General features: G+C 44.5%; 1 protein-coding gene and 1 pseudogene across 5 annotated transcripts in view; both read left to right on the top strand.

Moving 5' to 3' along the window:
* GRIP1 (glutamate receptor interacting protein 1) overlaps nucleotides 1-24,049 on the top strand; it is a 761,849-nt gene that overhangs the window by 657,744 nt on the left and 80,056 nt on the right. For all 5 annotated transcript variants that reach the window (XM_047787148.1, XM_047787146.1, XM_047787145.1 and 2 more), the window contains exons 12-14: nucleotides 8,047-8,233; nucleotides 9,408-9,553; nucleotides 22,532-22,612. In XM_047787148.1, the coding sequence (XP_047643104.1) occupies nucleotides 8,047-8,233; nucleotides 9,408-9,553; nucleotides 22,532-22,612 (414 nt within the window). The remainder of the gene's footprint in view (nucleotides 1-8,046; nucleotides 8,234-9,407; nucleotides 9,554-22,531; nucleotides 22,613-24,049) is intronic.
* Nucleotides 927-1,078, top strand: LOC125131886 (uncharacterized; annotated as a pseudogene).

The raw sequence follows: 24,049 nt of genomic DNA, 5'->3' as shown, positions 1-24,049 counted from the left end.
CACAAGGCTTCCGGGAATGTCATAAAGCCCTGGGAGGGGAGCAGAGCCATGTCACAGAGGAAACCCTCCTGTCACCTCTTCTGGATTCTTACTCAGGTGAATAAGTCCCACAGGCTGAGCTACCCCTTTTTCTGCCACGGAGGCCTAGGTCCGTTCCAGAGCCCCATTATCCATCCCGGGTGATGGCAGGGGCCTGACTGAGAAGTGGATCCAGCCAGTTCCCACCTCCGTTCCTGCAGGGCCTGTGTAGACGCGTGCCTGTGCCCAGTCTGCCTGAATTGCAGCAAAGGGTGGACTTAGAACACGTTCTCAGGATGATCTTTGCCTCTTTCGTGGTCATCACGTACTTCAGGGAGGGCACCGCCAACAAGAGCTGAAAGGAGAGAATGAAAAAACCTAACCATTTTTGTCCCTTCCACCGTCCCCTGAAAAAAGCATGGAAGACAAAGGCAGCTCATGGTAAGCTTTGATAAGTGACCATGCCCGGAACTGCAGCGCCCCCAACCTGCCCTGTCCCGTCCCGCCGTGTCCCCATTTGGAGAAGGGAACTGTTGGCCACTCCCACCGTCTCCTGAGCTGAATGACCCAGTACATAATGTGTTGGGTCTATGGCAGGTGGATTCTAAGATGGAACACTTTTGTGAGATACAGGTCTTCAAATACAGGATCAAAGATTGGCAAACACAGAGTCCCCGTCGTGGCTCAGTGGTTAACGAATCTGACTAGGAACGATGGGGTTTCGGGTTCCGTCCCTGACCTTGCTCAGTGGGTTAAGGATCAGGCGTTGCTGTGCCTGTGGTGTAGACTGGCGGCTACAGCTCCGATTAGACCCCTGGCCTGGGAACCTCCATATATCGTGGGAACGGCCCTAGAAAAGGCAAAAAAAAAAAAGACAAAAAGAAAATAATAATAATGGCAAACACAGTATAAATACCGGGAGATGCCACGGTCACACAAGTGGTTTTCCCAAGGTAATGCTCATCCATTGCACTCCACTTGTGCTGACCCCCCCCCCCAAAAGCAGGCAACTCAAGGGCATTAATTCATGTAGTGGGAAACAGTGTTTGTGCTTTCCCCTGTTTAAAAAGAATCTTTTGAGGTCCAGTTCTCACTATACTTTTTAAAGGATTTCCATATCACAGCTGTCTAAAATAAGGAAATATTTGGCAGATTTTTTAAACGTTTTAAAGCTGCCAAGTTGTCTTTGGCCTCCGCTCCCTTCCTTACACTAAGACAAGAATTGGCAGAATCACAGCATCCTTGCCTGCAGGCCCCTCCAAACAAGAGTGGCCACAGGACAGAGCAGATGCGAATCGTGAACACAACCTTGGCACACCCCGGTTAGCAGGATTCAAGCACCGCATGTCAGAGACTGAGTCATTTCCATCCTCACCTGTGAGGTGAGGGCACACCTCAGGCCAGAGCCTGTCCCTTGCTGGAGTGTCTGCTGCTGGAGAGAGAATTCATCATGCAGTTGTTTAAACTGCGGGGTGATAACTGACAAATCCCCTTTATTTTCTTCTGCTGGTTGACCACAATAATGAAGCAGGATCACCAAGCTCATCTTTTTCTCCGCCAAGTAATACTGGTTGGTTTTTTTCTTCTGGCCCATAAGCTTTAAATCGACAATTTATCTTTTTCGTATCTGGTGGTAATTTTCAAGACTTTAATACGTATGAGTAATCAGTATATGCAATGCAAATGAAATTTTACTCTTTCGAAGAACAGATTCAAGTATGTCAGAGGACTTTCAGAGTTAATGGTAAAATCCTAGATTATTTAATATAATCTCATCTTTGTTAAATTATAACTATATAATTATAAAACCAATGTTTAATATACATTTAATTCTAAATTAAATGTCCTAATAATTTCTATCAGCTCAGCTTGCAGCAGATTTAATGATACCCATAGAGAATTAATACTTACTTCTGGAATTTCCACTGTGGCTCAGCAGGTTAAGGACCCAATGTTGTCTCCATGAGGATGTGGGTTTAATCCCTGGCTCCTCCCAGTAGGTAAAGGATATGGCATTACCACAAGCTGCAGCGTAGGTCACAGAGGCAGCTCTAATCCAGTGTTGCCATGGCTGTGGTATAGGCCACAGCTGCAGCTCCAATTCCACCTGTTGGCCCAGGAACTTCCATATGCTGCAGGTGCAGCCGTAAAAAAGAAAAAAACAAAACAAACAAACAAAAAACCCTTATTTCTATATTCAAAACCTTCTAGAGAATGAAATTTCCTAACTATCCTCATAATTCTTCTGGGAGTTCCCATCATGGTGTAGTGGTTAATGAATCCGACTAGGAACCATGAGATTTTGGGTTCGATCCCTGGCCTTGCTCAGTGGGTTAAGGATCTGGCATTGCCATGAGTTGTGGTGTAGGTTGCAGACATGGCTTGGATCCCGCGTTACTGTGGCTCTGGTGTAGGCCGGCAGCTACAGCTCTGATTAGCCCCCTAGCCTGGGAATCTCCATATTTCACAGGAAGCGGCCCTAGAAAAGGCAAAAAGACAAAAAAAAAAAGTTCTTCCAAAAAAATATATCAGGCTTCTTCCTTGAGAAGGTCTTCACTGTATTTCACTGATCTCTCCTATTACTATTAAGTTGATGTGTTCCTTTTTGATTCTTTCCTAGTAGAGCTGGTAATCAGCTGACTTAACGATTCAAAAATAATTTTTAGGCGTTCCTGTCGTGGCGCAGCGGTTAACAACCCGACTAGGAACCGTGAGGTTGTGGGTTCAATCCCTGGCCTTGCCTAGTGGATAAGGCCTCTGGCGTTGCCGTGAGCTGTGGTGTAGGTCGAAGACGCAGCTCGGGTCCACTATGGCTGTGGTGGTGGTGTAGGCCGGCAGCTGTAGCTCTGATTCGACCCCTAGCCTGGGAACCTCCATATGCCGCAGGTGTGGCCCTGAAAAGACAAAAGACAAAAAATACTAAGAATAATAACAATTTATAATTCCAGTCAAGTAATCCAAAAATATATACCAAATTGGGACCGCAAATGGAAAATATATTAATGTGAACTTAGAGGAAGATGTGTAGAGAGGAAAGTATTCCTGCGGAAGTCCAAAAGCTTCACTTGGAAGACAAAGTGGGGGTCCTCTGCCAGATAGGTGATGTTCTGATATTATATTCCTGCCTGTTCTGAGTACTCAGTGGGAGGACATGCAACTCTCCAGACCCTTAGAGACAGGAAGTGGTTATCTCCTACTGGTTTTGTGCCACCCATAACAAAATGTATGATCTGGAGAGCCATCAAAGTACAACTGATATCCACAAAGACACACTGGAAATTATGATCTGAATTAGTATTTGATAGTTTATGTGTCAGATCTTGGAGTTGTAGCCACCATTTGTAAAAAGCTTAGGGTTGGGAGTGACCTTCACCCACTTGTGCAGCTACTTTAATCTCCTTGACATTAATCCTGCTGGGAAAGAACAATGATGGTGTTTCTTAAGAAGTAGATGTTCCTTAACTCTGGCTGGAAAAATGATCCCTCTCCCCATCCTCTGCCATGTCAGTGCCATGCTGGAATGATCTGCATGGTAGAAAAATCAGGATCCTGAAAAACAGCATCTAGTTCCTTAACTTAACCGAATCTACATCAAGTGTTGTTCCAAAAAGGAAAATGTTGATATACCAAAACTGAATTGATCTCTCATGTATTTAGCCTTCATGGAATGTTCCAGGCACTGGGATTTTCAGCGAGGAAAAAATCTGGTTTTCAATCTTGAAAAAACTCAGGGTGAAGTGGAGAGACAGGCAAGCAAGTAAAAACCTGATAAACATGGAACAAGGACCATGTATTAGAAATGTGGAAATGTAGGAAAGTAAGTATCTAATTCTGTCTGGATAAGGCAGGGGACAGACATTAAAAACCTAGGGAAAGGGCTAAAGTAGCAGAAGGCACAGCATATGCAAAGGCACAGAGGTATGACAGCAGGTCTGGAGAACACGGCATAGGAATGGAGCCTCGAGGAACATGAAACTGGATGAGCAGGAGGAAATGCACTTAGGAAAGATCCTGTATACTCTGCTGGAATTAAAGGTTTTGTTCTATAGGAAATTGGGAGCCATTAAAAGAGTCTAAACTGGAGGATGACTTTTGTGTATTAGAAAAGCCATTCTGGCAGCTGTTAGCAAAAGAAAGAGGCAAGGACACTGGTAGGAAGCCTATATGGTAATCTCTGCTAGGAATGATAGGTTCTACTCTAGGGGAGGAGATAAATTGGGGCCTCATCACAAAGCAAGTTAATCTGGCAACAATAAGTAGAAAGCATTGGACGTAGTCTCCATGAAGATGCAAGTTCAATCCCTGGCTTTGCTCAGTGGGTTATGGATCTGGCGTGAAGGCAAGTTGTGATCTGGGTTGCAGATGCAGCTCGGATCCAGTGTTGTCATGACTGGGGCGCAGGCCCAGAAACTTCCATACACTGCAGGTGCGGTCGTAAAAAGAAAAAAAAAAAAAAAAGAACAATTGAAATAATGAACTGAATGCAATGAAAATAGTGAAAGCCTTATTGGCAGTAAGAAGGGAAAAGAGGATTTATTATACCTGATATAGTTTAGTGATCATCCTGGGAGAACTTAGCAACTGATGGAATTTGAAACAATGAGGAGTTGTGAGTCAAAGGCTGCTTTGAGATTTTCGAGCCCGGAGGGCTGTAAGCATGATTCCATTCATAGGAATAGTAGAGACAATGAGAAAGAGAAAGTGACCGACTCAACTTGAAGATGTTGAGGTTGAGGAGTGAATGAGACATCCTTGTGGATGGACATCAGGGAAAGTCATCACCGGAGCTTGAGAGAACTAGAGGGGTTGACAGAAGATACATGTGAGGTCCTATGGTGGGTGCGTTGGAAGTGAACGTGGGAAAGAGTGAGAGTAGAAAAGGCTTAGGCCAGAACCATGGTCAGCTCCATCCATATTTGGAAGGGAACTTGGTAGGGCCTGAAAAAGTAGGAAACTAAGAACAAAGCTTCATCAGAACTGAGAAATAAACCTTAGAAAGAAAGGGATGGTTCCCAAAGCCAGTTGTTGCAGAGTGATTTAGAGCCAATGAAGCTATCAACTATGGCAATCACAAAGTCACCCATGAGGGGCAGTTACAGTAAAAAATGAAGGGAGAAGCCAAATTGTAGGCAGTTTGGGAATAGGTACAAACCTATAGAGAAAGGTCAGAAAGCTAGGGGAGTGAGTGGGAAAGTTAGGAAAAAAACATTAAGAGAGGTGTTTTCATGGCACGAGGTCACAGAGGGAGTGGAAAGGGATAGTATCAAAAATACTGAAAGGGGGAGTTCCTGTCGTGGCTCAGTGGTTAAGGAACCTAACTAGTATCCATCAGGATGAGGGTTCGATCCCTGGCCTCACTCAGGGGGTTAAGGGTCCAGCATTGCCATGAGCTGTGGTGCAGGTCGCAGGTGCGGCTCAGATCCCGCATTGCAGCACCTGTGGTGTAGACCGGCAGCTGTAGCTCTGATCAGCCCCCTAGCCTAGAAACCTCCACATGACACAGCGTGGCCCTAAAAAAAAGACAAAGATAAAATACTGAAAGGGGAGTTCCTGTGTGGCTCAGCAGATTAAGAACCTAACACAGTGTCCATGAAGATTCAGGTTTGACCAAGATTCCCTGGTCTCGATCATTGGGTTAAGGATCCAGCATTGCCACAAGCTGCGGCATAGGTCATAGATGTGCCTCAGATCCCTGCATTGCTGTGGCTGTGGCATAGGCTAACAGCTGCAGCTCCAATTTGACCACTAGCCCGGCAACTTCCTTATGCCTCAGGTGTGGCCTTAAAAAAAAAAAGTACTGAAAGGAATTTTATTTAGCCTTGAAATGAAAAAAAAAAATGTACATCTTCCTGAAACAGGGGGAAGGAGAAAAAAAATGAGGTTAAAAACCTGCTGTTTAAAGAGCTCGTCAAATGACTGGATACTTTCAGTCTTATAAGACATGTTTGCAACAAATCCTGTGAGGAATCAAGGAAGGTGCTAAAATATTACACTGCAAAAGATTCCAAGGCCCCATAGAGAAAAATGTGAATTTGTCATGACTTTCTGTAGCACCCTTCAGCAACTCTGGAACATTAGTGGAGCTGACTAGCCATTACCAAGAGTACAGTGTATCAGAGTAGAGAAAAATCACATAAGATTTAAGAATACTAGCAGATGCATCACTGAAATGGTCATCAGAGGTCCATGTGGAGGGAAGTGATGCTAGAAAAGGCAACAAGTAAAGATGATGGCTTGTAAACAGCATTCACCAGATTCTCATGTGAGGGAGGCGAGGCTTCTGGGGTCTCCTGTTTCTTCCTCAATACCCGAAGTAGCTGTGTTTTTTATCTGGAATACAGGGCTTTCCTTTGGGCGGGGGGATGGATCTGTTGCTAAAAGTATTGTTTGAAAGCCATTGGACTAGGAGACAAGTGAAAGAAAATAGGACTGGGATGGTTCGATCATAGGGACTGGGGATGATAGATATGGATCTGTGATCAGTGGGAAGGATTCGGATATGGAGATCTTGGAGCTCTATCCATTTTGAAGGAAGATGGGGTCCAGCATAGGGGTCTGCTGGCAGAGAGCTGAAGGAAGGTTGGAATTGCCAGTGACTGGCCTTGAGGGAGCTCAAGAACACATCAGACCAGCATGTAAAGAAATTATGACCATGACATCAAAGGTACCGAGGATGAGGAAGAGCTACAGGTTAGAGGAGATAGGTTCCGAGCCAAGTCCTGAAATCAGCGAATGGAGGAACTTTTGCAAAAGTAGAAAACTATGGGTTTGATGATGAGACAAAGCAGCAGAAATAAATGCAGAATGTGAACTTTTTTTTTTCTTTTTCTTTATTTTTATTTTTTGCTTTTTAGGGCCGCACCAGCAGCACATGGAGGTTCCCAGGCTAGGGGTTGAACCGGAGCTACAGCTGCTGGCCTATGCCAGAGCCACAGCAACTCAGGATCTGAGCCTCATCTGGGACCTACAGCTTATGGCAATGCCAGATCCTTAACCCACTGAGTGAGGCCAGGGATCGAACCCACAACCTCATGGTTCCTAGTCAGATTCGTTAACCACTGAGCCATGATGGGAACTCCCGGAATGTGGATCTTAAAATAGGAGTGGTTTGAGGTAAACAGCACGGCATACGGGGAGCAAGGTGTACTCTAAACCCTTCTCTCTCTAGTCCAGCATAGGACCCTAAGACTGAGAGCTTGCTCACAGAAAGCAAAGGAGCCTCGGGTCCCAGTGGGCAGCACTGAGAAAAAGGCATTCCAGGAGGAGGTTTTGTCATGACCTAGGCTGGGAATGAGAATAAGACAGGTGTGTGCCTGGGGGCTTAGTTGAATACTAGAGGAATGAATGAAATAAGAGATGACAAAGCAAGCTGAAGACCTCAAGGAAAAGAACAAGTGCGGAAGAGACCAAATCTTGGGGTAGGAGAAATGTAGTGTTTAAATGACTCCATCATGCCAGCCAACACTAGATTAAGGCTGATGACCAGCACCCCAGGAGCCAGAGGTGGATTAATTATTTCTCCAAAACTGAAGGTCATGTTGTTTGTAAAAAGCTTCAACCTTAGGTACAAATGGCTAAAGTGGGGCACAGGGGAAGGGGGACATTAGACCTGTTAGCCCAACCCCTTTTTCCTAGGTGGGGAAGGGATTAATGACTTACCCCAAGATCACCCAGCTGGTTGCTTAGTGGCCAAGCCTCAAGTTCCCTGACCCCGAGATTGTCCTCTTCCTATAGCTCCACAGCTTCCTATAGCTCCCAGAGTATTAGGGGTGGGCGAGAGAAGGGGCTACAGTGATGCTATGACTTAAATGTGACAACTATTGAGAGATTCATTTATCCTGTTCAGCTCTAGCTAAACTTTTTTGCTAAAAGGCAAGAATCTCACGGCTCACCATTTCCAACCAACGGTTTGTGTGTTTGGGTTTTTTTGTTTTTTTTTTTTCAGAGACATGATCTGTTTCAGAACTGCTGGTGCTCCTGATGCTTGCTCCAGTGTAAAGTCATTTTTGTGTGTGTTTGTTCCTCTAGTGTCTTTAGCCTCTAGCACAGTGGGCTTGGCTGGGCAGGTTGTTCACACAGAAACCACAGAGGTTGTGCTGACAGCAGATCCTGTCACGGGATTTGGGATTCAACTGCAAGGCAGCGTGTTTGCCACGGAGACCCTCTCTTCTCCACCTCTAATTTCCTATATTGAAGCTGACAGCCCAGCAGAGAGGTGAGATACTTCCTTTTACAGCATCGTTTTCTGCTCTGCATTTCTTGCTCCCTATCTTTGAGTAGCTAATAAATTATGGAACAGCGCTCCGTGCAGGACATGCAAAGCCTGATGAACTCTCCATTCTGACAATAAAATTTTATGTTCTTGATCAGGTTTGAGAGGAATGGCAAGCCTGCTAAATTAATTAAAAAGGGAGAAAAAAATCCATTAAAAAAAAATCTCTGAAGTCCAAATTTCATAATTTCTCTGCCATGCAGGAATGCACAGTCATCATTACTATATACTGGTTCAGATCAGATTATAACAATGCATTGCTGTTGAATCATTAATTGCTTCTCTTCAACACTACGGAATTCCCTTGCTCACATTTGTAGCTATGAAGTGAAAGAATGTAGGACCTTGCATATAACTGAATCACTTTGCTGTACACCTGAAACTAACACAATATTATAAATCAGCTATACTTTAATTTTTTTAAGAAACTCATGGACTTGGAGAACAGACTGTGGTTGCCAATGGGGAGGGGGAGAGAGTGGGATGGACTGGGAATCTGGGGTTAATAGATGCAAACTTTTGCCTTTGGCATGGATAAGCAATGAGATTCTGCTGTGTAGCACTGGGAACTATATCTAGTCACTTACTATGGAGCATGATGGAGGATAATGTGGGTCTCTTGGCTGTACAGTAGAAAACTGACAGAACTCTGTAAACCAGCTATAATGGAAAAAATAAAAATCATTTTTAAAAAAATGAATGTAGGATGTTAACACTTGACCTAATAGGATGCTTTGAATAAATAAGACCAATGCTGTTTTGCACAGATCTTGGCAATGTCGACTTGATAATTCTTTTTTTTTTTTTTTTGGTCTTTTTGCTATTTCTTGGGCCGCTCCCGCGGCATATGGAGGTTCCCAGGCTAGGGGTCGAATCGGAGCTGTAGCCACTGGCCTACGCCAGAGCCACAGCAACTCGGGATCCGAGCCGCGTCTGCAACCTACACCACAGCTCACAGCAACGCCGGATCGTCAACCCACTGAGCAAGGGCAGGGACCGAACCCGAAATCTCATGGTTCCTAGTCAGATTCATTAACCACTGCGCCACGACGGGAACTCCTCGACTTGATAATTCTTTACTCTATCTACAACCTGTAACATGTGGTTCTAAATTTAGGTGTGGAGTGCTACAGATTGGAGACAGAGTGCTGGCCATTAATGGAATTCCCACTGAAGACAGCACCTTTGAGGAAGCCAATCAGCTTCTCCGAGACTCTTCAATCACAAGCAAGGTCACATTGGAAATTGAGTTTGATGTTGCAGGTATGATCATATAATCTCAAGTCCGCTGCATAGTCAGGAGTGGACTGCATGTGAATTATATGGACTCTGTGGCAGGGGATGGGGGAGGAACAACAGTTTTTTATATACTGAACATGTTTTTGTTTAGGAGCTTCAGGATGTCATTTTGAATTGATCATTGCCTTTGTATTAGTCATTAAAGTGTCACCACAATTGAAAATAAATGTGACAAAGTGAATAAGTAATAGCTGCTATAAGGTGATAAAAAAAAATCGTGCAGCCTTTATTCTTCCTGACTTTTCCCCTATATGCTAGAGAAACCATATTCTTCACTCATAGGGACAAGAAATGCCTTTCTCTGACTCTTCCCACAGCAAAAAAAAAAAAAAAAAAAGGAAGTTCTAGGGGAAACAATGAAAATTCATTAGATGGATTTATGCAAGCGCAGGTAAATATTTGGTCTCTAGTGTCAAAGAGATATTGTACCAGACACTGGATAAAAATGACAAGGAAGACTCTATTCGCGTCTATTTTAGAGTTCCCCGTTGTGGCTCCGTGGATCAAAAACTCAACTTGTATCCATGAGAATGCAGATTCAATCCCTGGCTTCACTCAGTGGGTTAAGGATCTGGCATCAACACAAGCGGCTGCATAGGTCACACAGGTGGACCTATGCTGGGCTCCAGTGTTGGTGTGGCTGTGGAGTAGGCCAGCAGCTGTAGCTCTGATTCAACCCCGCACCTGGGAACTTCCTATGCCACAGGAGAGGCCCTAAAAAAAATAAATAAAATAAAAAACTATTTCAATAACGATCAAGATACACAATAAGAGAGATTGACCTCAGCATCAAAAACAGCAAGGGCATTCACGTGGCTTAAGTTTGGTCACAGAGGACATCCTTGTACGCAGTTAGTAACAGGTGTACAGGTCTTAGAGGTCTTGGTGCTAGTTCCCCTTTAAGAAAGTTGTCTCCTCAGAGTTCCCTGGTGGGCTCCGTGGGTTAAGGATCTGGCATTGTCACTGCTGTGGTGTGGGTTCAATCCCTGGCCCTGGAACTTCTGCATGCTATAGGCCATAGCCAAAAAAAGAAAAGAAGAGAAGAGAGAAAAGAAAAGAAAATCATCCTGTCTTGGTGAAATACTATCTCGCAGACCCAATAACCTTTACCAGTCAATAAAGATATGCCTTTAGACAAATATTTGCTGAATATTTACTGTGAACCAGTTACTGTTGCATACAATGGAGATACAACAGCAGACAGGAAAGGGAAAAAATTCCTTTCTTCATGAAGCTTGTGTTATAGCAGTACAGAAAGTTAATTTTTAAATTAATAAATATAAATGTAGGTGGTAATAGTGCTCTGGGGGGGGCAGAGTGGGGGTTAGAGAATGACTATAAAGGGATTATTTTCACAGGATAACTCTCGAAGGAAGAGAGACTTGAAGGCTGGGGAGCCAGCCATGTTAGGATCTGGGAGGAGAGTGATTTGGGAGGAGAGGGAACAGCCAGCATAAAAGACATGAGCCAGAATAACAAGCCTGGTGGATCTGAGACAGCAAAAAGGGCTCTTGCTGGAGCTTATAAGGGAGATGGGGATAAAGATGAGATTTGCTTTTGAAGAGGGGGCGGGAGAGGTTGGAAGAGGCTAAGTAAAACCAGGGCCTTGATAAAATTGTAGGTTATGGTTTTTTTTTTTTTGTCTTTTTGCTATTTCTTGGGCCGCTCCCGTGGCATATGGAGGTTCCCAGGCTAGGGGTTGAATCGGAGCTGTAGCCACCGGCCTACGCCAGAGCCACAGCAACGCGGGATCCGAGCCGTGTCTGCAACCTACACCACAGCTCACGGCAACACCAGATCCTCAACCCACTGAGTGAGGCCAGGGATCGACCCCACAACCTCATAGTTCCTAGTTGGATTCGTTAACCACTGCACCACGACGGGAACTCCTAGGTTATGTCCTAAGTGTAATGAAGTCATGGAGCATTTGATGGAGGAGAGTGAAATAACCTGATGGACCTTTTGGAGAGAATCTTATGAAATATAGGGGGACAGTAGTGAAGTCAGCAAAAAAGGAAATTTGGAGTTCCCATTGTGGTGCAGTGGAAGTGAATCCGACTAGGAACCATGAGGTTTCAGGTTCGATCCCTGGCCTCGCTCAGTGGGTTAAAGATCCTGCGTTGCCGTGACCTGTGGTGTAGGTCACAGACGCGGCTTGGATCTGGCGTTGCTGTGGCTGTGGCGTAGGTCGGCAGCTACAGCTCCAATTCGACCCCTAGCCTGGGAACCTCCAAATGCCATGGGTGTGGCCCTCAAAAGACAAAATACAAAAATAAAAGGGGGGGGAGTTATAGCAGTTGGACAGGAAAAGGATGCTGGTGGCTTGGACAAGGTGGTAGTGCTATAGATGGAGGCAGAGAGTGAAATGTAGACATGGCTTGAAGCAGAGCTAACATCACTTGCCTGTGGATTGGACATGATGACTCCTGAGGTGTGAGGGTGAGCAGCTGAGCAGATAGTGGTATCTCTGACCGAGAAGAAGATTTGGAGAATAGAAACTTGGGGATAACAAAACAGTCCTATTTTAGATATGAGTAGGCAAAGACACTGCCAATACTAGTAAAAAAAAAAAAAAAAATCTGCTCTATCTAAGCCAGAGGCAAGGAGCCCCTGCCTTGGAGCTGCTCCCTCAATGCCCTCTGGATGCCCTGATCCACTCTTGTCCCCCAGCCAATCCAGTTAATAAAGCCAGACTTCCCACAAAAAGAAACAAGAAAAAAAGGATAAGCACATCCATTCCTTACTCAAAAGACAGTTCCCAAGCACCAGTAACTAAATAGCAGGCCCTGTGCTATGTTCAGATCATTGATTGAAAAACAGTGGAAAATATCAACGTCATCAAGAACCTTGTGGTCAATTCGACACGAGAAAGAACTGCTGAAAGAGAAGAATAGACTTGCTGAAGGTCTCTTTTGCCAGAAAGCAGAAGGATGTGCCCAGGAAACTGCAGGCAGTACCTCCTGGAGCCAGGATTGGGATCTGTGCTAGAAAGCAGGACAGAGGCGTGAGCAGCATGGAGATGAATGTTCAAGTCAGTGGAATGCAGGACACCCCTAAGGGGAGAGAAGGGACAAAAGGGGATGGGGGACGGGACTCTGCCTGAGGAATACTAAGATATAAAGGGAAAAGATGCTAGCAAGGAAGGCAACGAAGATGCTAGAGGAGAAGTGGGAGGAGCCCCCAGCATGATGGCATTTTGGAAGAAGCCCCAAAGCAAGAGATTCGAGGGAGAAATCGTAGTCAATGATATAAAAGTGCTGTGGAGAATTCAAGTACGAGAAGGCAGGAAAGGAAATGGCCACTGCATTTGGCCATTAGCAAGAAAGACATTGCAGAGAGACATTTCAAGGAATTGGGGGACAGAAGTCAGCTTCAGGGAGCCGGTGGATGAGAGAGAAAGGGTGGAGAAGTACAGGCAAGCGGTGCTTGTTGTCAGCCAAGGAAGTGCGTTGGGGGAGATACTTTGGCAGGAAAAGTGCCAGGAATAGATGAAAAGGGCTAGAGGCCACTGTGGACTGCTCTTTTGGAAACTCCGGCCACATTTCATTACCTACGGTGCTCTATTTTATACTGTCTTACCTTCTAATCCATGGTTCTCAACAAGATCAGTTTTGCTCCAGGGGACATCTGGCCATGTCCAGACATTCAGCGGTAGATGAAAGGATACGGACAGCAGACTGAGGGGGATTCCAAGTTCAGAAAGGTGTTATTTTATTTTGTTGTCTTGTTAGGATTGGAGAGACTTGGGCACGTTTGGGGCTAGAAATAAATGAGAGAGAAAAGAGATAATTGGTAGTTATGGGTTTCCAAAGGGATGGGAAGGGAAGTTCCCTAGAACATAGGTGGATAACTAAGACATAAAGTAGAAGACCTCTCTCTAGGAGTTTGAAGAGAAGGAAGTGATATTATAATTACATTTTAGCTGTGTTTAGGATGATCATGTAAGAACTGTCAAGAAAGGGGGAGTTCCCGTCGTGGTGCAGTGGTTAACGAATCCGACTAGGAACCATGAGATTGCAGGTTTGATCCCTGCCCTTGCTCAGTGGGTTGAGGATCCGGCGTTGCCGTGAGCTGTGGTGTAGGTCGCAGATGCGGCTCGGATCCCACGTTGCTGTGGCCCTGGTGTAGGTTGGCGGCTATAGCTCCGATTTGACCCCTAACCTGGAACCTCCATATGCTGCGGGAGCAGCCCAAGAAATGGCAAAAAGACCAAAAAAAAAAAAAAATGGGTCAGCGTCTTGGAGAGGTGAAAAGAATGTTGACTGTTTAGAATAACTAACGGGGAAATGAGTGAGAAAACCAACTAAACTCATGTAAAGGCATTTTCAAGCCAGGTGGTGGACTGAACAGAGTCCAGAAGCTCTAAGTTTATAAAAAGCAGTGTCCACATACATGGTTAAGTGGTTTTTGGTCAGGAGGCCTCAGCTGCTGAAGAATAAAAGCAGAGACAGTAGATGATTAGATTGTGTCGGAGACTAAGATTTCCAGAGACGCTTCAAAGAAGAACTTAGGTCACAGAAGTTCAAATTGTTGCAGGAAGAGCAAATGAATACTTTCGATACTAGCATCAAAATTGTCATGATTGGAAGTTCCCTCGTGGTGCAGCAGGGGAAGGATCCAGTGGTTCCTGCAGCTATGGCACAAGTCACAGCTACGGCGAGGGTTTGATCCCTGGCCCCGGGAACTTCCACATGCTCTTGGGTGCAGCCAAACACACACACACACACACACACACACACACACACACACACACACAGCAAAATGAAATTGTCATGATATTTATCAAATGTTTACTTAATGGCATGTCACTTTTCTAAGCACTATGTGTGCATTAGCTCATTTCATCCTTAAAACAGCAATGAAAAAAAATTACTGTTATTATGTCCACAGAAAACAGAGGCTCACATTAATGGTGGGCTGGGATTTTAACACAGGCAGTGCAGCTCCAGAGGTTACACTGTAAGCACGTCACATACTGCCTGTGCTTGAAAGAGTCTAGGTTAGAGAGGAGTGAAAGCCAATAAATGATCGGTGCAAGAGCCAGAAGGAAAGGGAGGACTTGAAGAGCTAGGAGTCTTCAGGGAGAAAAATGGGGGCAGTGAACGCAAGGGGCTGCGAGGGCTAAAGTGACAGGAGGCTGAGGTCAAAGTGGCACATCAGGGTTTAGGATTTCAGAGGGCAAGCGAGGCTCAGGGTCGTGAGTTGCTGAAGTGAAGCCGAGGGGAAGCAAATACCGTTCAACCAGAACCGGGCGGGGGGTGGTCTGGGAGTTGGAAATGCCATGTGATGGGAGGGGGTCCACGCAGTGGGTTTTCACAGTAGGAAATGAGGAATGAGGAAGGAGTGTGAAAGAGCTGCTCATGACAGCCAGGCACAACCCCATGGAAGGATCTCCGCCCGTTGCTGTTCCCTCTGCCTCGGCAGCTCCTCCCCCAACACGTTTGGGTGGTTTGCTCACTTCATTCAGATCTTTGCTCAAGTGTTAATTGTCAAAGAAGCCTTCCATGACTGTCCGTCACTGTGTCCCTTTGCCCAGATTTATGACTCTTTTTAGCCCTTCTACGCCCTGATACTATGTGGTAGACTTATTTGTTTATCGTCTTGTTCTTCACAGAAAATCTATGTGGTCAGGGACTTGGTGCTTTTTGTTCAAGAATATACCCCGGCACCCCAAATAGTGCTTGGAATACAGGGGCCTCTCAGCCAATACTTGGTGAAGGAAGGAAAGAAGGAAGGAAGGATGGACACTTGGCTCTCCCGAGGGATCGGGATCAGGATCAGGACTTCAGCTGGCATAGGAATTGATGTCACACTCACTGTTTTCCTGAGGTTCCTGGTCTCGGCGCACTGCTTGTTTCTGCACATCTGCTCCATTTGTCTCTGCCAAGGTTTCTGTGACTTCCAATTGTACATGATTGCCCCCTCCTTGCTGATGTGCCCAGCCAGGACCAGCCAGTTTTCATTCCTAGTTCCCACGAGGAAGCATCTGATTGGCCCAGCTTAGCTGTGGCATCTTCCCCTGCCCATCAGCTATAGCCAAGCAGATCAGTCGGATGGCCCTGAGGGTATAGTTTTCAAAGAAGGCTGTTCCGTGGCCTCAGAGTGTACTTCCTAGAATTGTAGAACATTCATCATGGAAGGACTGTAATAATCCCACACCTTCATTTATTTATCAGTGGGAGAAATGGAGGTTCAGGTGGAGAGGCTCGATGTCATACAGCTGAGTGAATGGTAGATCCCAGGTCTGTTGACTTGCGCCTGTCTTCTCCTTATCATATTATGTTGCCTCTTGAAGCGCTGTTAAGAGTTCCCAGTATGGAACAGAAGGATTTCTGAGCCTCGGCCCTGCTGACATGGTTTATTGAGGAGAGGTGGCTTTCCTGGGCACTGTAGGATGCTGAGCAGCATCCGCTCACTGCATCCCACTAGTGGAATAGCCAGCACCATTTGACCTTCCCCATAGCGGTATCTACTAAGTATTTACTTGCACTCTACATGCTTATTTCCCTTTTGGCTGCACCCACAGCATGCAGAAGTTCCTGGGGCAAGGATGGAACCCATGCCACAGCAGTGACAATGCCTTAACCTGCTGAGCCACCAGGGAACAACTGTACATACATTTTTATTTTATGTGCATTATCAATATTTGTTCATTATGTTTAATCCATATTTATATAAATATTTGTTGATGAAACCTTTTGGGTCTTAGGTTTAAGCTCCAAAAAGGTAGAAACTGTGTGTAGTAAGCTCACTTTGCTTAAATAAGGACAGGAAAAAGGGACCCAAGGCCATCTCCCACTCCTCTCCTTGCCTTCAGTTGTTCCAGAAATCAACCCATTTCAAATGGATAGAAAAGATGTAAAGTAGGGCCAGGAAAAATATGCTTCCATCCTGTCATTTCTCCTCCCTTGCTCATGCAGCCATCACTAATTGCTTTCAGTATCCCCCTGTTGAGCCCAGACACAGCGTCAGAATCCTCAATAATGCACTCTAGTTAGTCATTGCCAGTCTACGGGAATCTATTGAAGACCTGCTGGAATCAGGAAAATCTTTTTTTAGTCAGTTGAGAGCTTGGAGCTGTGGTAGGTTATATCTGGATGTGAGTATTTCAAGAGTGCCCTGACCTTCTAGATTCACTCCTGATTTTCTGGATGTGAACTACCATCCATTTTCAATTGTTTATCAGAAATATATTATACCCAGGTACTAAATCCCAAGACTGTCGGATCTTAAAGGTTACCTATCTCTATAAACATTCTAAAAGACATAGAGAGTGGTTAAAAAGCTTACCTGAGTACGCTTTTACCTAAATCTGTCTCTTTACATGGGTACCACTATCTGAACAAATTGTAGTGCCATTGACGGACTTTTTGGAAAGCTGAAGTTACTTCTAACCCCATCACTCTAATAAACAGTTTATTTTTTATATTTCTTTACAAAAGTCCTTTCCCATACATATAATTTTCTAGAGCTATAATCATAACGTAGGCATAATTACGTTTTGCCTTTTTAAATACTGTCTTAAATATCAACGTATGTTATCCTAATACTTGAAGTTTCTACTTTAACTTTGAAGTTATTTTGCTGGGGAGAAAAAAAAAAAAAAGGCTTTGTCCTGGAAAGAAGCCTTAGTGAAAACCCTGTCAAATGATGTTTGCCATCGTTACTGGAGCCCCCAGTGTTTTTCTCTGAGTGGGAGTTAAACGTTCACATCCTCCCCCTTCTAATCCTTTATTTTTTTCAACTCTCTCAAAAGTGTCCAGGTTGATGAATTATGATGTGGCAGTTATCTTACTGTGCCAACAATGAAAGCTTCAGGCAGAAAAAGCAGACCGGTTGGAAAGAAGTCTTTGTTTACCCAAATGTGTTTTTAATTACAGTATTAACAAAGATAAAGTAAAATCAGGGAAGCACAAAATAATCACATGGGAGTCTAAAAAAATAAACGGTCTGTTTACTTATTCTAAACCTATTGTTTCTCCAAATATTGGATCTTTTTCCTCTTTATTAGTATTTCCCTAAGAAACCTCAAATTAAATGTGCCTTTGCTTTAACAACCAAATAATTGTATAGGGGGAAAAAAACCTACCAAATCTAAAGTAAATCATGTGGACATGTAAAGATTAAAGTGAAGCCATAGCTTGATCAAAGAGATTCATTTGTTGATATTTGTTCATCAGGATGAATATTTCAAATCTGACGTAGTCAAGAGTGATCTATTACTGTTTTCCGGGAAGTGATCGTATCTCCTCCAGTGTCATTAACAACGTTAATCTTGGTCAAGGTTCCCCGCATTAAAAATTTACAGCAAAATGCTGCTATAGTAACTACCATAGACCCGTGTTTTCCAGACCCTTATGAATCAAAGACCTCACTTGTGTAGTGTCTTGGGCAAGATGTCACAGACGTGCATGGATACACACATATATACGTACAAGCCCATGATATGCTCCCCTCCCCTTTCACAGAGAATATTTTCTTAAAACAGACAATGCTAAAGTAAACACACATGCAGTGAGTTCTATAAATAGCCAAGCTGTTTGTTCCTCTAAAGCTTTTAACACATTTACTTAAGGACTGCTTGGTGTACTTTAACCAAGTAATCCAATAATTTATTCCAACTACACTCACAAACACTTGTATGAGGGCCCTCTCTTTGGCTCCCATCCCACTTCCTCTATAGGATCAACGTGTTCACAAGAGACCTTTCAGGAGTTCCCGTCGTGGCTCAGCGGTTAGCGAACCTGACTCAAGACCATGAGGACATGGGTTCAATCCCTGGCCTCGCTCAGCACGTTAAGGATCTGGCGTTGCCATGAGCTGTGGTGTAGGTTGCAGATGTGGCTTGGATCCCGCGTTGCTGTGGCTCTGGCATAGGCCGACTGCTACAGCTCTGATTGGACCCCTAGCCTGGGAACCTCCATATGCTGTGGGTATGGCCCTAAAAAAGACCAAAAAAAACCAAAAAACAAAAAACAAAAACCTTTCAAGCAACAGAAATGCCTCAAGCGAAATAGAGAAGAGGCATTTACTGGAAGCCCACAGGTGTTTTCACAGCCTTTGAGGACGGGGAGCCTAGGCAGCCACAGAAAGGACTAGAACCAGGGGCTGTCAAGGCCAACCACTGGCTCTCTCCATGGCCTCACACTCTCTCCTCAAGGACATTTGTTTCTTTTTTCCTTCCCTCTGCAGTCTGGCTATTGGTGCGTATGGGCCAAACCAGCCACTTTCAAATGCCCTCTGTGCCCCCAGTCTGCATGCTAAGTCCCAGTTTTAAACTCTTCTCTTTGGGGGTGGGGAGCCTTCCATCATTGGAGTGGAGAATGGCAAAGACTTGGGAGAGAGATGAATGCACAGATTTGAGAAATCTTTTGCGAGTAAATATTTGTGATACTTGCAGCACCTGAGCTAAGGAAGTAAAATAAATCACACTGATGGTTATTACTACCCTCGTTTCTTTTTTTTTCTGCCCCAATATATTAAAATTACCCAGTATTTTTGAAATCTACTATATTCAAAGAGAATCCAGAAATAATTTTAATTTTATTTATTTATTTTTGGCTTTTTTTTTTTTTTTTTTTTTACCATTTCTTAGGCCACTCCCACGGCATAGAGGTTCCCAGGCCAGGGGTCTAATCGGAGCTGTAGCCACCAGCCTACACCACAGCCACAGCAACGCAGGATCCGAGCCGCATCTGCAACCTACACCACAGCTCATGGCAACGCCGGATCCTCAACCCACTGAGCAAGGCCAGGGATCGAACCCACAACCTCATGGTCCTAGTCGGTTTCGTTAACCACTGAGCCACGACAAAAACTCCAGAAATAATTTTAGTTTTAAATAATTTTATCTAAAGTTCCAAGTGGTAATAAAAAATTTAAAATAAAATAAAAAATAAACTGAAATTGATGGAATGCTATAAATCAAGTATAATTTTAAAATGTTTTAAAATAATTAAAAATTTCTGATTGGGAAATGGGAAGGCTAAAATTCTTTTTTTTTTTTTGTCTTTTTAGGTCTTTTTAGGTCCACACCTGAGGCATATGGGGGTTCCCAGGTTAGGGATTGGAATTGGAGCTGCAGCCACCAGCCTACACCACAACCATGGCAATGCCAGATCGGAGCCATATCTGCAGCCTACACCACAGCTCACAGCAACGCCGGATCCTTAACCCACTGAGCGAGGCCAGGGATCGAACCTGCGTCCTCATGGTTCCTAGTCAGATTCGTTTCCTCTGGGCCACAATGGGAACTCCAGGAAGGCTGCAAATTCTTCATGAATAAATAAATACATATGTGCTATGCCTTCCTGGCACATCTTGGTTGAGTCTCTGCTGAGGACAATAGCAAAGCCAAGAGCAAGCTCACAGTCTGTGTCACTCCCCACGCCACACCTGACAGGACAGGAAAAGTAAGAGACAGAAGAAGAGGGGAAAAGGCAACAGATTCCTTCAGCCCCCAGGGAAGTAAGAACAGAACTAAGAGGAAGGAGGAGGCCAGAGCAGGGAGGCGTGCTCTTACCCAGATGCCCCAGCTGAAACTCAAAGGGGCAGTTTAGGGAGGCTTTGCCATAGATGACTTTCCAGAACACTGGAGGTCCCAGGAAAATCAACACTTCTTTGTGGTCTCCATTTTAACTGTCTGTGGCAAAGCTTCTGTGCTGGAAGATGAGGTTCTGATCTGGAAAAGGCTGACTGTCTAAATTCTTCAGGGGAAAGTAGGAGGGGCCAGGAAGGGCAGGTGGGGAGGACCCTGTTTCCATGAGGCCATCTCAGCTTTCACCTCTGCTTTGCCAAGACTCACAATGTGTTAAATACGTGACTAACAGATCGGATGAGGGACCTGGGGACCTAATCACAGCGGCCGTGGTGAATTTTTTGTGTGTAGACTGGGGACTAGCTTTGAGCAAAATCAAGCAGAAAAAGTGGTTTCACTCAGCCATCCCACAAGCCGCCCCTTAAGCTAATGTTTCCTTGGCTCCTTGTCCCACTTTCTAAACTTTCAAGAAAGGATTACCATCCTTAGCAACTTAGCGTGAAGAGATGTTATCTCTTCAGAAGATATTTTCATTTTAACCTTATCTCTAATTGAAGGTCTCCCAGACTGTTAACAGGAATTTTAGGAAGACTATACTTAAGAACATGTAGCAATTCCTTCCTTGTCTCAAGTACGAGTCAAACCCTGGTAAAAATCACCACAGCCCTATCCAGGGTTGAAATTAACAAATACACAACAATTCCCTCTCCGTTGCACCCTTAGCTTCGTTCTGTACTGGTCAGCCACCATCCGAGCCCAGCTTCGCTCTGTTCCAGTGGTCCCTGCCCTCCTGCTCCTCCCTGAAACCTCCCCATGATCCAGAAACCAGAGGATCATCCTTGGTGCAGTTGGAACCTCCTGGGTCCCCCCGTCCCAACCCTATGGTCAGCATTCAGTCTGGTTGGTTGTGGTGAAGACCATTCTGGTCGGGAGATGTTTTTAATATCACTCCTGCTTCTGCGTCGTTAAATGTACTTTTCTGTCTTTACTTTTCCAATGAAGATACCTCTCTCCTCTACCAAATCAACAACCGTCACATCTTACTGAAATCTTCCCTGAAATCCATTTTCTCCAGCTGCCTTAATCTGTGGTTAATAGATGCAAACTCTTGCCTCTGAAATGGATAAGCAATGAGATGCTGCTGTGTAGCCCTGGGAACTATACCTAGTCACTTGTGATGGAGCATGATGGAGGATAATGCGAGAAAAAGAATGTGTGTGTGTGTGTGTGAGAGAGAGAGAGAGAGAGAGAGAGACTGGGTCACTTTGCTGTACAGTAGAAAACTGACAGAACACTGTAAACCAGCTATAATGGAAAAAATAAAAATCATTTAAAAAAACCGACAATGAATGAAAACAAAACAAAAAACAAAACTCCTGAATAATCAACTGAAAAATTATGGTTGGGGAAAAAAAGAATATTAACTACTTTTGGTCCTTCAACTTGAGTATACCTAAGAATCAACTGGAGAATATATTTAAAATACAGATTTCTAGGAGTTCCTGTCGTGGCTCAGTGGTTAACGAATCCAACTAGGAACCTTAAGATTGCAGGTTCGATCCCTGGCCTTGCTCAGTGGGTTAAGGATCTGGCGTTGCCGTGAGCTGTGGTGTAGGTCACAGACGTGGGTTAAGGATCTGGTGTTACTGTGGCTGTGGTGTAGGCCGGCGGCTACAGCTCCAATTGGACCCCTAGCCTGGGAACCTCTATATGCCACCGTAGTGGCCCTAGAAAAGGCAAAAAGACAATTAATTAATTAATTTAATTAAATACAGATTTCTAGGCTTCATCTTAAGAGATTCTGGTTCCACAGATCTGTGATGATTCAGGAATCTGTATGTTTAACTTGGACCCTAGGTAAATTTGATGGAGACGTCTGAATCACACTTAGGAAATACTGAACTTGACTGTTGCTGTGAATCACACACTTGTATGGGTGAGACGTCTCTTCTTCCTCTGGAGCTTATTTGATCAGGACTTTACCAACTCCTACAGCTTTAATGACACATGATTTTTTTGTTTGGTTGGTTGTTTGGTTTGTTTTGTTGTTGTTGTTTTGCTTCTTAGGGCTGCACCCAAGGCATATGGACGTTCCCAGGCTAGGGGTCTAATCGGAGCTACAGCTGCCAGCCACAGCCACAGCCACAGCAGTGCTGGACCCGAGCTGCATCTGCAACCTACACCACAGCTCATGGTAACGCTGGATCCTTAACCCACTGAGCGAGGCCAGAGATCGAACCCACAACCTCATGGTTCCTAGTTGGATTTGTTTCTGCTGCACCACAACAGGAACTTCATAACTACACATGATTATGACACAAGTATTTGTGGTGTGTTTTCATTGACTGATGCTCCATTCTTCCTAGTCTTGGATAAACACACTCTTCTTTGTATTGAAATTACAGAGTCTGTCATCCCGAGCAGTGGAACATTTCATGTAAAGCTCCCCAAGAAGCACAATGTGGAACTTGGAATTACCATCAGTTGTAAGTAGAAGTGACTTCAAGTGTAGCATTTTAAGAAAACGTGGGAAATCGTCTTGTCAAATGGTTTACAGGTGTGGCAAGTGTTTTCCGTGTCATCGCCAAGTTTCTCCCTAATGATACGGAGATGTGGAGCCAGTCACCCTCCAGCACCGAAGAGCTTTGTGAATGGGGCAAGTTACTGTAACTCTTTTCACGCCTAGGTTTCTCTGTGCTCTGTTGTCTTGGAGGGAAGGACTGGTGAGTTTGGGTTTTACTCCGTGAACTTTATATAGGGACATTCTTTTTTGGATTTTGGTTTTTGTTGTTGTTGTTGTTGTTGTTGTTGTTGTTGTTTTAGGGCTGCACCCACAGCATATGGAGGCTCCCAGGCTAGGGGTCAAATCAGAGCTGCAAATGCCAGCCACAGCCACAGCCACAGCAATGCAGGATCCAAGCTGTGTCTGCAACCTACACCACAGCCCACAGAAACACCAGATCCTTAACCCACTGAGCGAGGCCAGGGATCTAACCAGCATCCTCATGGCTCCTAGTCGGGTTCGTTACCATTGACAATGGGAACTCTCAAAGGACATTCTTTTTGATTTATGGCTCCATGACCTGTAAAATGGGTATAAAGAATTCTGAAAACTACCCTCATTTGGTAGGTTATTCAAAGTATTCCATAAAATAATGTACGCATATACTTAGAATAGTCCCTGGCAAGTAATGAGTAAGTACTTGATAAATTTGTGTTTGATGCACTCTGCATGAATAGTTAGGTGAGCCTATGAAGGCATATAGGTTCTCTACATTTTAGGAGATGATGGGTTACACTTCCATGTCTATTAAAACTATCTCCCCATCTGTCCACTATGCATCTATAGTCTGTTTGGCAAAAATAAAATAAGGTCTCTTGCTGTAGGAACTTCCTGAATTCCTCCATGGTACAAGATGCCAGGGTAACCAAACCAAAAGGAAAAGCAGGACCCGCAAGTGTGTTTAAGTCCCTCCTTTCCTCAGGCTCTAGATTTATAACTGCTTTGGTAAAACAACTTTGAAAATTTTCAGCCCCAGTGGAATTTTATAGAATGGAAATGGAGGTTTCTGGGCTTTTAATATCCACAAACTAAGCTCATCCATAAATGCCCCCAAGAAAATGAAGCAAATAATTAATACTTGAAGACCAAAGGAGATCTCAAAGCAACACCTGGAGTTCCCTTCATGGTGCAGTGGTTAACGAATCCGACTAGGAACCATGAGGTTGCGGGTTCGATCCCTGGCCTCGCTCAGTGGGTTAAGGACCCGGCGTTGCTGTGAGCTGTGGTGTAGGTTGCAGATGCGGCTCAGATCCAGCGTTGCTGTGGTCTGGCGTAGGCTGGTGGCTACAGCTCTGATTTGACCCCTAGCCCGGGAATCTCCATATGCCTCGGAAGTAGCCCTAGAAATGGCAAAAAGACC

This window comes from Phacochoerus africanus, chromosome 7 (genome assembly GCF_016906955.1).
Source record: "Phacochoerus africanus isolate WHEZ1 chromosome 7, ROS_Pafr_v1, whole genome shotgun sequence".
Classification (NCBI taxonomy): Eukaryota; Metazoa; Chordata; class Mammalia; order Artiodactyla; family Suidae; genus Phacochoerus; species Phacochoerus africanus.
Note: the sequence above shows the minus strand (reverse complement) of the source record. Positions and strands in the feature narration are given on the sequence as shown.